Raw genomic sequence first — 12,125 nt, 5'->3', positions numbered from 1 at the left:
TATTCCTTCCAGCTCATACGGAAGCAAAGCCAAAAGAAATAGCAAGGAACTGGACAGGCTAAAAATATAGACTGCCCTATTTTGGTGCGTAATACCTCCAGGTTGGTTGGGCTACAATAGTCCCGACTTTGCAGGGAAAACCCTAATTAATCCTTTGCCTCCCCAATTCCTTTTAAAATGTCCCGGTTTCTCTTTCCTCCTCTGCTTCTGTTCTCAGTTTATTTCTGTTGCTGCAAATGAAGTTCAAAGCCCAAAAGGAGTTTGCAAATTGTTGTGCCTTGTAAAATATATATATAACTTAGGAAGATTTGTTAAAATCTAGGAAAAGGGGTAAGTAACATGTGGGGTAAAATGGTTCACATATATAACGGTATAGAGTTTGCAATTAACGATGATCCTATTATATAAGTTAGGATTAGATGGAGTAGATGTTTTAAGAAAAGTTTTAAAAACCAAGAAATGTTAGCACTGGAAGTCAAGCTTGAAAGAATATATAAGAAGATGGATTATATATATATATAGGTTTTAAATGTGATGATACTGGTTTGATAGTGTAATGTGTGTTGTAAAGTGCCAAAGGAGTTTGCACTCCATTAACTCAAAAGGCAAAGAGGATGGGATTTCATAGATGAAAACCAGGACATGTGGAGACGGGCCGAACCAGTTTTTCTGCATCTATAAAATCTGACCGGAAAAAGAAAAGACAACCATGGGAAGCGGCTGAGTACCAAAGTGAAAAAACAAGACTTTATTGCAAATTTCCACAACAATTAAGAGAAAATACAATTATTACAATCATCAACCGGCTGAACCACCGGAATCCGTAAGAGAGATGCAAACACTGGACCGATAGGCAGAAGGGAAAGGAGAGGAAGACTCCAAAGGAAGGTGTCCATATTTTATAACTTCTCAGCCAGGAAAGAAATCACTCACATCAAGGCTCTGCGTCATTCTGGAAGGGGAACAAAAATAGTTTGACTTGCAATAAGTTATCACAAGGTTTTGGGAAGAACGGCGGCCAAGTCCTTGTCTTGCCCAGAGCTCAGAAGTAGCCACAGGCAGCTCTCTGTATCTACAGATTCAACCACCAATGCCTTGAAAATATTCCTACACACACACACACACACACAGATATATATATATATTTTCCAAAGAGCAAACCTGGATTTAGCCATTTGAGATAAGGGACCCCAATATTTTGCAATGCCATTGCATTTAATGGGACTTGCACATCAATGGATTTTAGGATACCAACACAAAATATTCCATATATATATATATATATATATATATCCCAAAGAGCAAACCCAGATTTGGCCATTGTAGATAAGGGAGCCCAATATTTTACACTGCCATTGTATTTAATGGGACTGAGCATCCATGGATTTTGGGATATCCAAACATGTTGGGAAATTGTTATATGATGACAGCTGCAAGAATATTGCATGCATCTAACAGGGAAAAGAAAGCATGTCCGCTTGGAAAGGAATGGATCCTGAAGTTATACGATTACATGGAGATTGATAAATTGACTCATTTGATTAAAAAAAAAAAGAACTCATTAGTTTTAAGACAGATTGGGGACCATTGATTAATTACGAGATACAAGTTTGGTTATTGGTTTGGAATGAGAGAAAGCAATCGATACAAAGATTAAGTGATGTGTTAAGAATATCAAATCATTTGAAATAAGAGGAAAATAAGGAAGATATATAAATGTGGAGTCACTCAAAAAAGATACTGGCTATTATTAGAAACTGGATTCTGGACACAGAGCAGGTCTAGCACAGCTCCCGATCTTGACCTTTCTCTTTGGAAATCACTATGAAAAGACCATAAAACCTCCCTCCACTTAACATACTTGGCACTTGTGGGATGCATGGTCCTCGCTTCTGTCCTCCAAAGTCTGGCAATCCGGGGCCCTTTCGCTCTCGGCTCTGGGTTCGGGAACCGTGGCGATGGCCAACTCATCTTCATTGTTCGGAGCCTCCTAAGATGGTTCAGAAAAGGATCGCACACACTAGAGGTTGTGTCTCACAAGACTAGAGTTCCCTCCTGTATCCAAGAGATCCAACCACTCCATTCCCTGCCAATCTCAAATTGAGTTGCTCCCTTCCAAAAAACAACCCCTCTGCTTGTTCCTGGCCACCTTTCTTATTTTGCTGCCTGAAGCAAAGGGCAAGAGGGCGCCCTACTTCTCCCTCCACTGAGTTAACAAGCAACTTTTGCATCTTGAAGTCCCTTTTGCAGCAATTGGAATAAACTGAGGGCAAAGGGTGACAAAGAGAGAGAAGCGGGGCATTTTAAAAGCAGCTGGGAAAGTGGGATGGCAGAGGATTAACCAAAACTGTCCCTGCCAAGTTGGAACAGTTGGAGGCAATGGAAATGCAGGACAGATCTAAGACTTCAAGGGGATTCAGGAGCTTGTAGTTCAAACACAAATTTGCAAGATCAGGATGCATCGGGATTGTCTTTGCCAAACTGGGACGGTTAGAAGGTATGCTTTTTATGCAAACCTTTAACTCTTGTGATTCTCAAATTCTGGCCTTCCAGGTGTTTAGGACTTCAGCTCCCAGAATCTCAAACCATTTGCCAAGACGGCTGAGACTTCTGGGAGCTAAAGTCCAAAGCTGGACCAGAGTTTGTGAATCGTTGCAACTGCTTGGGGTAAAGGAACATGCAATGTTCTTAATACATACTATGTGCTTTATGCTTTTTAATTGTTTTTAAAACGAATAAGTCATGTTTTTATGGGACTGATTGCCATGTTTTAAACCTTTTGCGTCACATATAGTTTCAGCTACTTTTTCTTAACTTGTAAACTGGACATTTGGTGAGGAAAAGCCTGGATGCAAACCCAAGAAAGGAAGAGTACGGTGCTCCTTTTGTACCTGCAGAGTGGGACGTTCCTTCAGCATCAGCATCCCGTTCTTCTCCTCGAACTCCAGGTCGGTCTCTGTGCTGTTGTGGGATTTATACTCCTCACTGTCTGTCTCTGACTTTGTGGGCTGGAAAGAGAGAGAAGAAGGCAATGAGAAGGCACTCTGTTGCATAAAGACTTGGGCCACACTTTGCACGGATCTTGCAAAGTTGGGCTTGATGTTCCAAAAATATTACATAGACCCCCTTTAACCAGCTGTTTGCTTTCCATGGTTTCACTTATGCACAGTCTATCGCCATCTGAAAACTATTTAGTTAAATCGATTCCATGCAAGTGTGAACCAGATGCAGATCAGAATTTGTTTAAATTTGCCCTTTGACCATCTGGAGCGGGGTTTTTGAATGCATTCATTCGTCAATGTGAACCACAAGTGGGTTATTTTATTTTGCTGCAAGAAAATGCGATCACGGCAAATGTAGTGTGAACCACGCTCCACTGCCAAACTGATCCATCGATTTGGATCACAAGTGGGAATGTGGCCCATAAGTCCCATAATGTATAAGCATTATTCCACATTGCCTTAAGAAGCTTGAAGGAGGGAGTGGGATGGATGGAGATCTATTTTATAGATAGATAGATAGATAGATTTGGATGGTAAGGGAATTGAGCAGAGTCGTGATTCGGTTGCTACATTGCACACCAAGCTTAGGAGGCACAGGAAAAGCATTAACTGGAAGAAGCGGGCAAGGATGTGTGTAGAGCTGCCATAGCCTAGAACAGTCTACCTTTCAATGCCCATCGCTGGCATTTCACAACAGGAGAAGCTGGGGACCCTCTTCCCTGCTTCTAGTAGGCATCCAATTTGCCATGGGGCAAGCTGGATTGCCAAAGAGATGCCCCCCAGCACCCCAATACCTCGTAGGTTGAGTCCTCAGGGTCATCTTCCTCCGGCAATTCCTGGAGGAGCGTTTCCACCCAACACTGGTGCTCTTCCAGCAAGACGTCGTCCTGCTTCCTCTTACTCCCTTTCCCCGACGGGTTCACCGACATGTTCAGAGTCTCTGCAGGAAAGAGAGGCAAGGGCCTGATTACTCTGAAGGCACCGGATCCTGTCTGATTTTGCAATCTAAGCCGGGTCAGCTCTGGATAGTCCTTGAATGGGAGACCGCCAACAAAGCCCAGGTGCTGGAGGCTCTTTTCCAGAGGAAGAAACTGGCCAAACAACCTCTGAGGATTCCTGGCCTAAGAAAACTGTATTTAGAACAGGCCTAGATACCCCAAAAGGCACCAGATCATGTTTGATTTTGCAAGCTAAGCAGGGTCAGCCCTGGTTAGTCCTTTGATGGGAGGCAACCAACAAATATCAGGCGCTGGAGGCTCTTTTTCAAACGAAAGAACTGGCAAAATCACCTTTGAGTATTCCTTACCAAAGAAAACCCCTTTTAGGTCTATATATAAAAGCACCAGATCCCATCTGATTTTGGAAGCTAAGCAGGGCCCACCCTGGTTGGTGCTTGGATGGGAGACCACCAATGAATACCAAGGCTTTATTGCAAAGGAAGGAACTGGCCAAACCAACCCTGAGTCTTCCTGGCCTAAGAAAACCCTCTGAAATTTATGGGGTTGCCATAAGGGCAACCTGAGGGTACATACACAGGACTAATGAATTATTATCTAGGGTAGGAAGCAGATTAATATATAAGGACGATTATATAGGGTAGAAAGTGTAGTGAGCTGGGATTTAGTAAGCAGAAAGGTTTTGGGAGTCTTTCTCCACTATTTCTTACCTTTGGGGATGCAAGATCCCCCATTGGTGTCTGAATAACTCAGCTCCCGTTCAAGCCGCCTGGGAAGCAAGGCTAGAATAAGCCGGGCTATGATTCCCAGTCGCTTTTTGGCATGCTGTACTGGTCTTGCTGGTGAGCAGACTGGGCGTTTCAAGCCCGCCAGGGCATCTCTTCTCCTACGGAGGGCTGAGCAAATGGAGATGAATTTCTGAAGAATCGGGATCTGAACAGCATGAGAAGGATAGAAAAACTCCAACTGAAACACACAGGACTTGAACACTGGACTCCCAACTTAATCATATTGGACACATCTGTCCCATCCGCTCCAACGTTTACAAGATGGAAACTGGGACCAAAGCAGCCAAGTAACGTCAAGATGGAAAAAGTTATAAATGCAGAACAACCTATGCAAGTTATGGATGAAGAGGAAGACAGAAGTTTGGAGGTGCTGCAGCAGTTTGCTTTTGCCAGAACCGACTGGGAAGGGCAAGACTTTGCCCTTTTCTCCCTCTTGCAAAGCTCCAGTCCACACTGCAGAAATAACCCACTTTGACACCACTTTAACTTCCCTGGCTCAATGCTAGACAATTCTGGGAACTGTAGCTTTGTGAGACATTTAGCCTTCTCTGTCCAAAATCTCTGGTGGTGCCACAACAAACTACGATTCCCAAGATTCCTGAGCACTGAGCCAAGGCAGTTAAAGCCGTGTCAAACTGGATTATTTCTGCAGTGTGGATTGGATTTCATGGAATGCAAACTATTTACAGTTTGCAGCAATTGGCATAAACTGAGGACCAAAGGGGGAAAGGAAGAAACTGGGACATTTTCAAAGAAGCGAGAAAGTGGGACGGCAGATAGATGCAGAAATTCCCAAACTTTGGTCCTCCGGGTGTTTTGGACTTCAGCTCCCAGAAGCCCCAGCCAGTTTGGCTAACACTCAGGAAATTCAAGGAACTGAAGTCCAAAACATCTGGAGAACCAACGTTTGGGAATTACTGGAGTTTCCATGACTAGGCGGAGATTCGAATCCAGGTCTCCGGAGTCACAGCTCAGCACTCAAACCATGACTCACCAGGGCTGGTTTTGGCAACCCTATAGAATGAGATCTAAGCTGGAATTTCTAGGGCAGTGATGGCGAACCTATGGCACGCGTGCCAGAGGGGGCACTCAGAGCCCTCTCTTTGGGCACACACACCATCATCCCAATATAGACTTCACTAGAGTTTGTCATTAGAAATCCAGAGGGATGTGGCACTTTGCAATAAATAAGTGGCGTTTGGGTTGCAGTTTGGGCACTCGGTCGCTAAAAGGTTCTCCACCACTGTTCTAGGGGAAGGTGCCCACGTTGGCAAGGGTTTCCAAAGACAACTTACCAGATACCTCAGTGGGCAGAGGCGAACAATTCTTTCTAGCCACATCCTCACATACCTCCCCAGAGTCCTCTGGAGGGCAAGTTCATCCTAAGGATAAAACAGAAAGGCAAAACTCAGCAATTATACAATCAGAGAGATGGAAAACCATCCTTTCCAACACTATTCTGCCCATGCAAAGCACGCCCAACAGACAGCAGTTGAAGGAAATTGAAGCCCGAAGGAGGAAAGTGGGAGGGAGAGACAGAAACCGGGGCCTTTTAAACGCAGCTGGAAAAAGTGGGATGGCAGAGGATTAACCGGGAACATTCTTGCCCCATTGAGATTGTTGGAAAGTGTTGAGCTGCTGCCAATGATAATATTAATGCCCTTCTTTTCTATCCAGCTCAAAGCTTTCTGTGTATTCTTCCTTTTGTTCTAAGGCATTTCTAGCCAGTTTAAACCTTTTTGTGTTTTCCTCTTCTCTATTAATTTTGTGCTATGGGCTTTTAATAATAATAATAATAATAATAATAATAATAATAATAATAATATAAGCCCAAGGGCAAAGGTGTACCTTTAAAAAAGGTAATATAAACCACTCAGGGAGGCTGCTCAGCTGCAGAGCCAAGATAAGAACTGAATGGATGGGTAAGTTGCTGGAGTTTTACTTTCTTTTATGGCATTTGAAACTGTTTTATATGGGTGATATTAAAAATATGGCTTTTAAAAGGTTTTTCATTATTGTGTGTGTGTGTGTGTGTTTTCGGAGGGTAGTTGCTGTAGTTTTGTGCCTTTGAGTCCCCTGGGTTTATGGTGACCCCTTCCTACAGTTTTCTGGGCAAGATTTCTCCAGGAGTGGTTTGCCTTTGCCTTACTCTGAGGCTGAGAGAGTGTGACTTGCCCAAGGTGGGTCTCCACGGCTAAGCAGGGATTCAAACCCACGTCCCCCAGAGTCCTAGTCTAACCCTCAAACACTGGTTCTCCTTGTGGGTCTGCAACCCATCCCAGAGTCCACAAAACCAGTGGTCATCCCAGTTTGAAAGGATACTGGTGTTGGGGCGTGTGGAAAGACACGCTGTGTCCACCACAACCTCCTGCAGAGTTGAACCACATCGACAGGACACCAGGGAGAAGGAATCTGTGATGTGACTGCAAATGGCATTGAGCTCCAGGCTTGAGAAATAACGACACTAACAAGCCTTCACTCTTCACAAGGGCTTTAATCTTCGTTTGCAGTATTTACAAAACATATATACACAGTGTATTGGGCAACCGTCTCTAATACAGCGCTCCTGCATCATACACGGGTGCGCTTTATGTGGACTTGAGCTTACGCGCTCAAGCCGCGGGGAGCGCGTGGGGCAGAAGGGGTGGCGAGTCCCATTCAATTGAATGGCCGCGCGTGCCTGTGGCGCCCACGCGCCACTGCGCCACCATGCACTAGCCCCATTGTTTCCAATGGGGCTTGAGCATAGGCGGAATTCGCCTTACGCGGAGGGATCCAGAACGGATCCCCCGCATAAGGAAAGGGCCAACTGTACACACTATTTACATCAACCATCTCTCTGTCTCTCAGAATGACCAACCACACAGAGGCAGTTGCTCTCACACAACAACTGTCTCACTCTCCCTCAGTGACAGTTGAGAACTGACAGTTGACAGTTGCATCAACATTCCCAGGATGCGCTGTTTGGATGCTGACACATTAACTGCCACTGGAGCTGTAAATTACTTGCACAACAGCTCCCCCTAGTGGCACACCAATGTCATTTTCTGACAACTGGGAACTCTGCACTGGCTTCAGCTGCACTCCCAGCTCAAGAAAACCCCAGCTTTTTCCATGGGTTTGCTTTCTGTTTGGTTCAGGGTAGACAAACTTTGCTTCATGCACCAAGTTATTTTCACATATTGTGTATAAAATAACCATTGGTCTAAAAGGTATCTATGAAATAGATGGATTTTGTGTTTAGAGTTGGGTCCCAACTCCAAGATACACTTCAGAAATCCAAACCATTTCTGGCTCCAAGCATTTCAGAGAAGTATTTTCTTCCAGAGGCCTTTAAGTCTGAAAACTACAAATCCCAAGGGCCTGTTTGCTCCAACCCTGCATGGCAAAATCCCTCTTCTGCCATTGTCCTACCTGGCCAAGAGCTGGCTTGTCTTTCTCCAACACCATTGCAGCTGAGCCAAGATGGTCCTTCAAGTGGGCTAGCAGCTTAGCTTTAAATAGGGCGCCTCCCCAGGCAATTTCTCAACTTTTTGGAGAGGCTGGGATTTGCAGCCCTGATCCCCAAGACACTTACCTGTGGGCTGCTTCAAAACATGGAGCCAGGGGGTGTTTGTTGTTGTGTGGCTTCAAGTTGTGTCCGACTCATGGCAACCCTATGGCCAACCTATCGTGGGCATTTCTTGGCAAGATATTGTTCAGAGGAGGTTTGCCATTGTCTTCCTCTGAGGCTGAGAATGTAGGACATGCCCAAGGTCCCACAGTGGGTTTCATGGCTGAGCTGGGATTTTTGAAGCCTGGCCTCCAGATTCCCTATGCCACACTGGCTGCTTCCAGGGTGTGTATCCAACATTGCACAGACAAAAGCCAGGAGGTGTTGCTCTGCAACATCAGAGTGAGATCAAGACGACAAAAGTTATCAATGTAGAAGAACAGATCTGTTAGGAAAGGCTGCAGCTGTTTGCTTTTGCCCAAACCAACTGGGAAGGGCAAGATTTCATCTTCTCTTTCTGCGATTCCAAAAACTACTTTGGCATTTTGAAATGTGAAGGGCCCATATGCCGAAATAGAGACATTGTACACCTACCTGAAAGCAGCATTTCCAGTGTGTGGGTCCAAAACTGGAATCCCTACCTTCAACTCCGACTTGTCACTGACTCATCTTTCAAATGACTCCTTTCTGAGTTGAGTCATCTTCCCCTCCCCCCGAGATGAGCATGATGTCTTTCTCATTACCTATGGCTCCATGCGCAGTGCCCAGCCAAGTTCCATGCCATTGCCTCTGCCCACTTCTGTGGCTGAAGGCACCTCTATGTCACAGTCTGTGAGCGGAAGAAAGCAGGGAGGAGATGTGTGGGTCACTGCAACGTGCAACGTGGCCTCATCGCTCTCCATCCAAGGCGGCAGGTGGTACGCTTTCTGCATCTGGAAATGCTCATTGTCATATGGTGACGTTGCAGAGCCTGGAGCGATCGAAGCCGAGCGGAGTGCATAAAAAGCTGGTGCGCACATTGCAAACCCATCCAAAGGAGCTTGCTTGGTAGATTTTGGGCATGACAGAGACGCTTTCCAGCTTGTTGCTCACCAAAATGACCTGCCAGGAAGACCACCGGCAACCCCTTTGCAGCCGCTCCTGCCCCAAAAGAGCCTCCAGGGAGATCTTCCAGTACTTGGTAACTCCAAACAGCATCCCCGAATTCATCATTCCCTCCTTGGATGTCCTAGAAGAGCACCGGGTTTTGGGGAAGGAATCCAGCCTGGCATGGAGCTCTCCAAAGGGCAGAACAAATTGCTCTCCGAAGGACAAGTGCTGTTCTTTTTGCCCAGTCCCTCTCAAAATGGAGGCCGAGGTGTGTGACATTCCTGACCCAGTGGTCCGGGCCGCCCTCTCTCTGCCCCATTTGCCCAAGATCATTACGCCGTATGGTTTTGTGGCCCTTGGAGAAAGTCCTCACATCACCAAGGAGGAGGCCTTGTTTTTCCAGCTGGGTTCAGCATCTCTGGGGGATCTAAGCCCCAAAGGACATTTGGAGCCGCAAGGAGGCCACCAGTGCCATGACCACAAGGAGCTGGATTTGGCAACCCACCCAGATGCCAACTTGAAGGGCCTGGCACACAGATCTTGCTTATCTCACAGCAGTTTTTGTGAGACAAGGAGCCAACATGAACCCAACTTGGACACAGAAACTAAAGATGCTTCTCTGAAATCATTGGGCACTTTGGCAACTGAATTCCCCCCACAGAAGTCCAAAGGGAATCTCTTCCAAAAGATCCTGAAGAAACGTTTTGCCCATCACTGGCATCTGAAGATGGTTCGGTTTCCCTCCCCCTGACTTTGCGGCTGGTTTCATTGTCCAAAGAGCTCCAAAATGCCATCTGTCTTTAGGGCAAAGAAAGATGGGGTGCTGGAAAGAAGGAGAGAAAGGGAGATGGCAAAGGAGTGATAGAGAAGGTTTGGGTGGAAGAGCGAAAGAGGGAGGAAAGGAAGGAGAGACGGATGGTAAAAGGGTCAGAAAGAAAGATAGAGAAGGAGGGGTGTTGGGAAGGGGACAGAACAGAGGGAGACAAGGGATGACAGAGATAAAGAAAGGGATGGCAAAGAGAAGAGAAGAGGGAACAAGGAGTGGCAGAGAAAGAAAAGGATCAGCACCATTCCTTGTTGCCATATAGCATCCAGATGGATTATCCTTGAAGGATTGCAACCTTTGATAGGAGAAACAAGTTTTCCCATGTCTTCACAATTGCAAAACCCCCAAACCCCACTTCTGTCCTCACCTGGAGGAAATGGCCCTTGGCCACCATAGATCTACAACTCTCCGGCAAAGAAGGAAGGAGCGCATGTCTCCTTTTCTCTCATGGAGAGATATGGTCCACTTCCAATGGTCCTTGAATGGTTCCTCAGGACCGACCCACAAATTGCAACCCCCCTGGAACTCTTGACAAATGCATGCGGCACCAAGGGTGGGTGATATTGTGCTTTCGGTTGCTGGCGTGTGTCTCCATGCCCTGTAATTGTGTGCGTTAATAAAACATCATTGTGCAAATAATGTGGGATTTTTTTTACAAAATCAAAATCTTCTAAAGGTTGAGTCAGTTGGACTGGGAACTCTCCCCCCTGTATGAAGTCGGAGGTTTTCATAGCTGACATCCATAGTTTTTCGTGGGTTTTTCGGGCTCTGTGGCATGCCAAGAGATCCAGGGTCTCAGGTAGGTAGATAAGATGGCAGAGCAAAGGACCCAGCCTCCCAGCAAGTGTGTCTTCAGCCACAGAACTGGCCCCAAGTCACCTGTTTGTACAGAAGGTTTTCCACTTCTCCTTTTGGTTCTTATATGTATGCTCTGCTCATTGCTGGCCAGACCAGGCTGATAAAGCAAATGGGATTCAATTAACCTGGAGCTCTGGTTGCCTGCGGTTGGTGGCTGCTGCGACAAAGTCCGCCTTCCCACTATGATTTAAAGCGAATTGCTGATTGGGTTACATGACCACCGTTCCCATTTGAAACTGGTTCCGATCCTACTGGGATCAGTTTCAATCGCCACCAAGTGAGGCAAACACAAAACACCACCCAGGTCTTTAACTCCCTTCCTATGAACCAAATAAGTGGTTGAAGAGAGTTTGCAACCTGAGCCTTGGTTTTCAAAAGCAACTTGCAAATTCCTTCTCTCCAATACCTTGTTTTTCTCAGAAAGCAATTGTGTGATTTTGCCACAAGAAGGCGATCTTGGCCTGTTTTCTATTACATTCCTTTCACTTGTTGTTTTATTTATTTAACTGTATTCCTTTCCATGCAAACAACCCTAGAAAAGCACAGTGGCTAGTGTATGTGTATGTGTGCCTTCAACAGGCCTAAATAGCCTAAAGGCACCAGATCCCATCTCATCATGGAAGCTAAGCAGGGTCCACCTTGGTTGGTACTTGGAAGGGAGAGACCACCAGTGAATCTTAGGTGCTATACACTATATTACAGAGGAAGGAATAGGCAAAACTGCCTACAAGGATTCCTTGCCTAAGAAAAACCTCTGAAATTCATGGGATCACCATAAGTCGATAGCCATCTTGAAGGCATATGTCCACCTGGTCTTCATTTGTGGTTTCCCATCCACATACTAGCCAACACAGACCCTGCTTAGCTTCAATCAATCATTTTATTGCAGTCAATGACCATATTGGATGACCATATTCCAAAATGCATAGGCATATGTAAAGTACATACATACTACGAACATCAGTAAAATGCTGAGGCTCCAAGATCCGGGAACTTGCACCCACAATGCTGAAATAATGCCTTTTGGACACCTCTTTAACTGGCTGTGGAATCCTGGGATTTGTAGCACTTTTGGGAAGAGATGGCGAAGAGCCTTGCAAAACTACAAACCCC

General features: G+C 45.7%; 1 protein-coding gene across 2 annotated transcripts; it reads right to left on the bottom strand.

The window, feature by feature from the left end:
* Window positions 1-733: 733 nt before the first annotated feature.
* On the bottom strand, window positions 734-10,722 carry LOC121936064. Of its 2 annotated transcripts, none has more exons than XM_042477844.1 (7): window positions 10,522-10,722; window positions 6,042-6,128; window positions 4,669-4,891; window positions 3,797-3,942; window positions 2,892-3,008; window positions 1,862-1,990; window positions 734-952 (listed from the first exon to the last, which is right to left on the bottom strand). In XM_042477844.1, exons 1-7 carry the CDS (start codon window positions 10,546-10,548, stop codon window positions 935-937), a joined length of 747 nt encoding a protein of 248 aa, XP_042333778.1. In that variant the 5' UTR covers window positions 10,549-10,722; the 3' UTR covers window positions 734-934. The 2 variants fall into 2 exon arrangements, with proteins under 2 accessions (XP_042333778.1, XP_042333779.1); XM_042477845.1 differs by lacking the exon at window positions 10,522-10,722 and adding an exon at window positions 8,983-9,018.
* Window positions 10,723-12,125: the final 1,403 nt, after the last annotated feature.

Source organism: Sceloporus undulatus, chromosome 7 (assembly GCF_019175285.1).
Source record: "Sceloporus undulatus isolate JIND9_A2432 ecotype Alabama chromosome 7, SceUnd_v1.1, whole genome shotgun sequence".
Classification (NCBI taxonomy): domain Eukaryota; kingdom Metazoa; phylum Chordata; class Lepidosauria; order Squamata; family Phrynosomatidae; genus Sceloporus; species Sceloporus undulatus.
The sequence above is the reverse complement of the archived record's forward strand: the minus strand, read 5'-3'. Positions and strand labels throughout refer to the sequence as shown.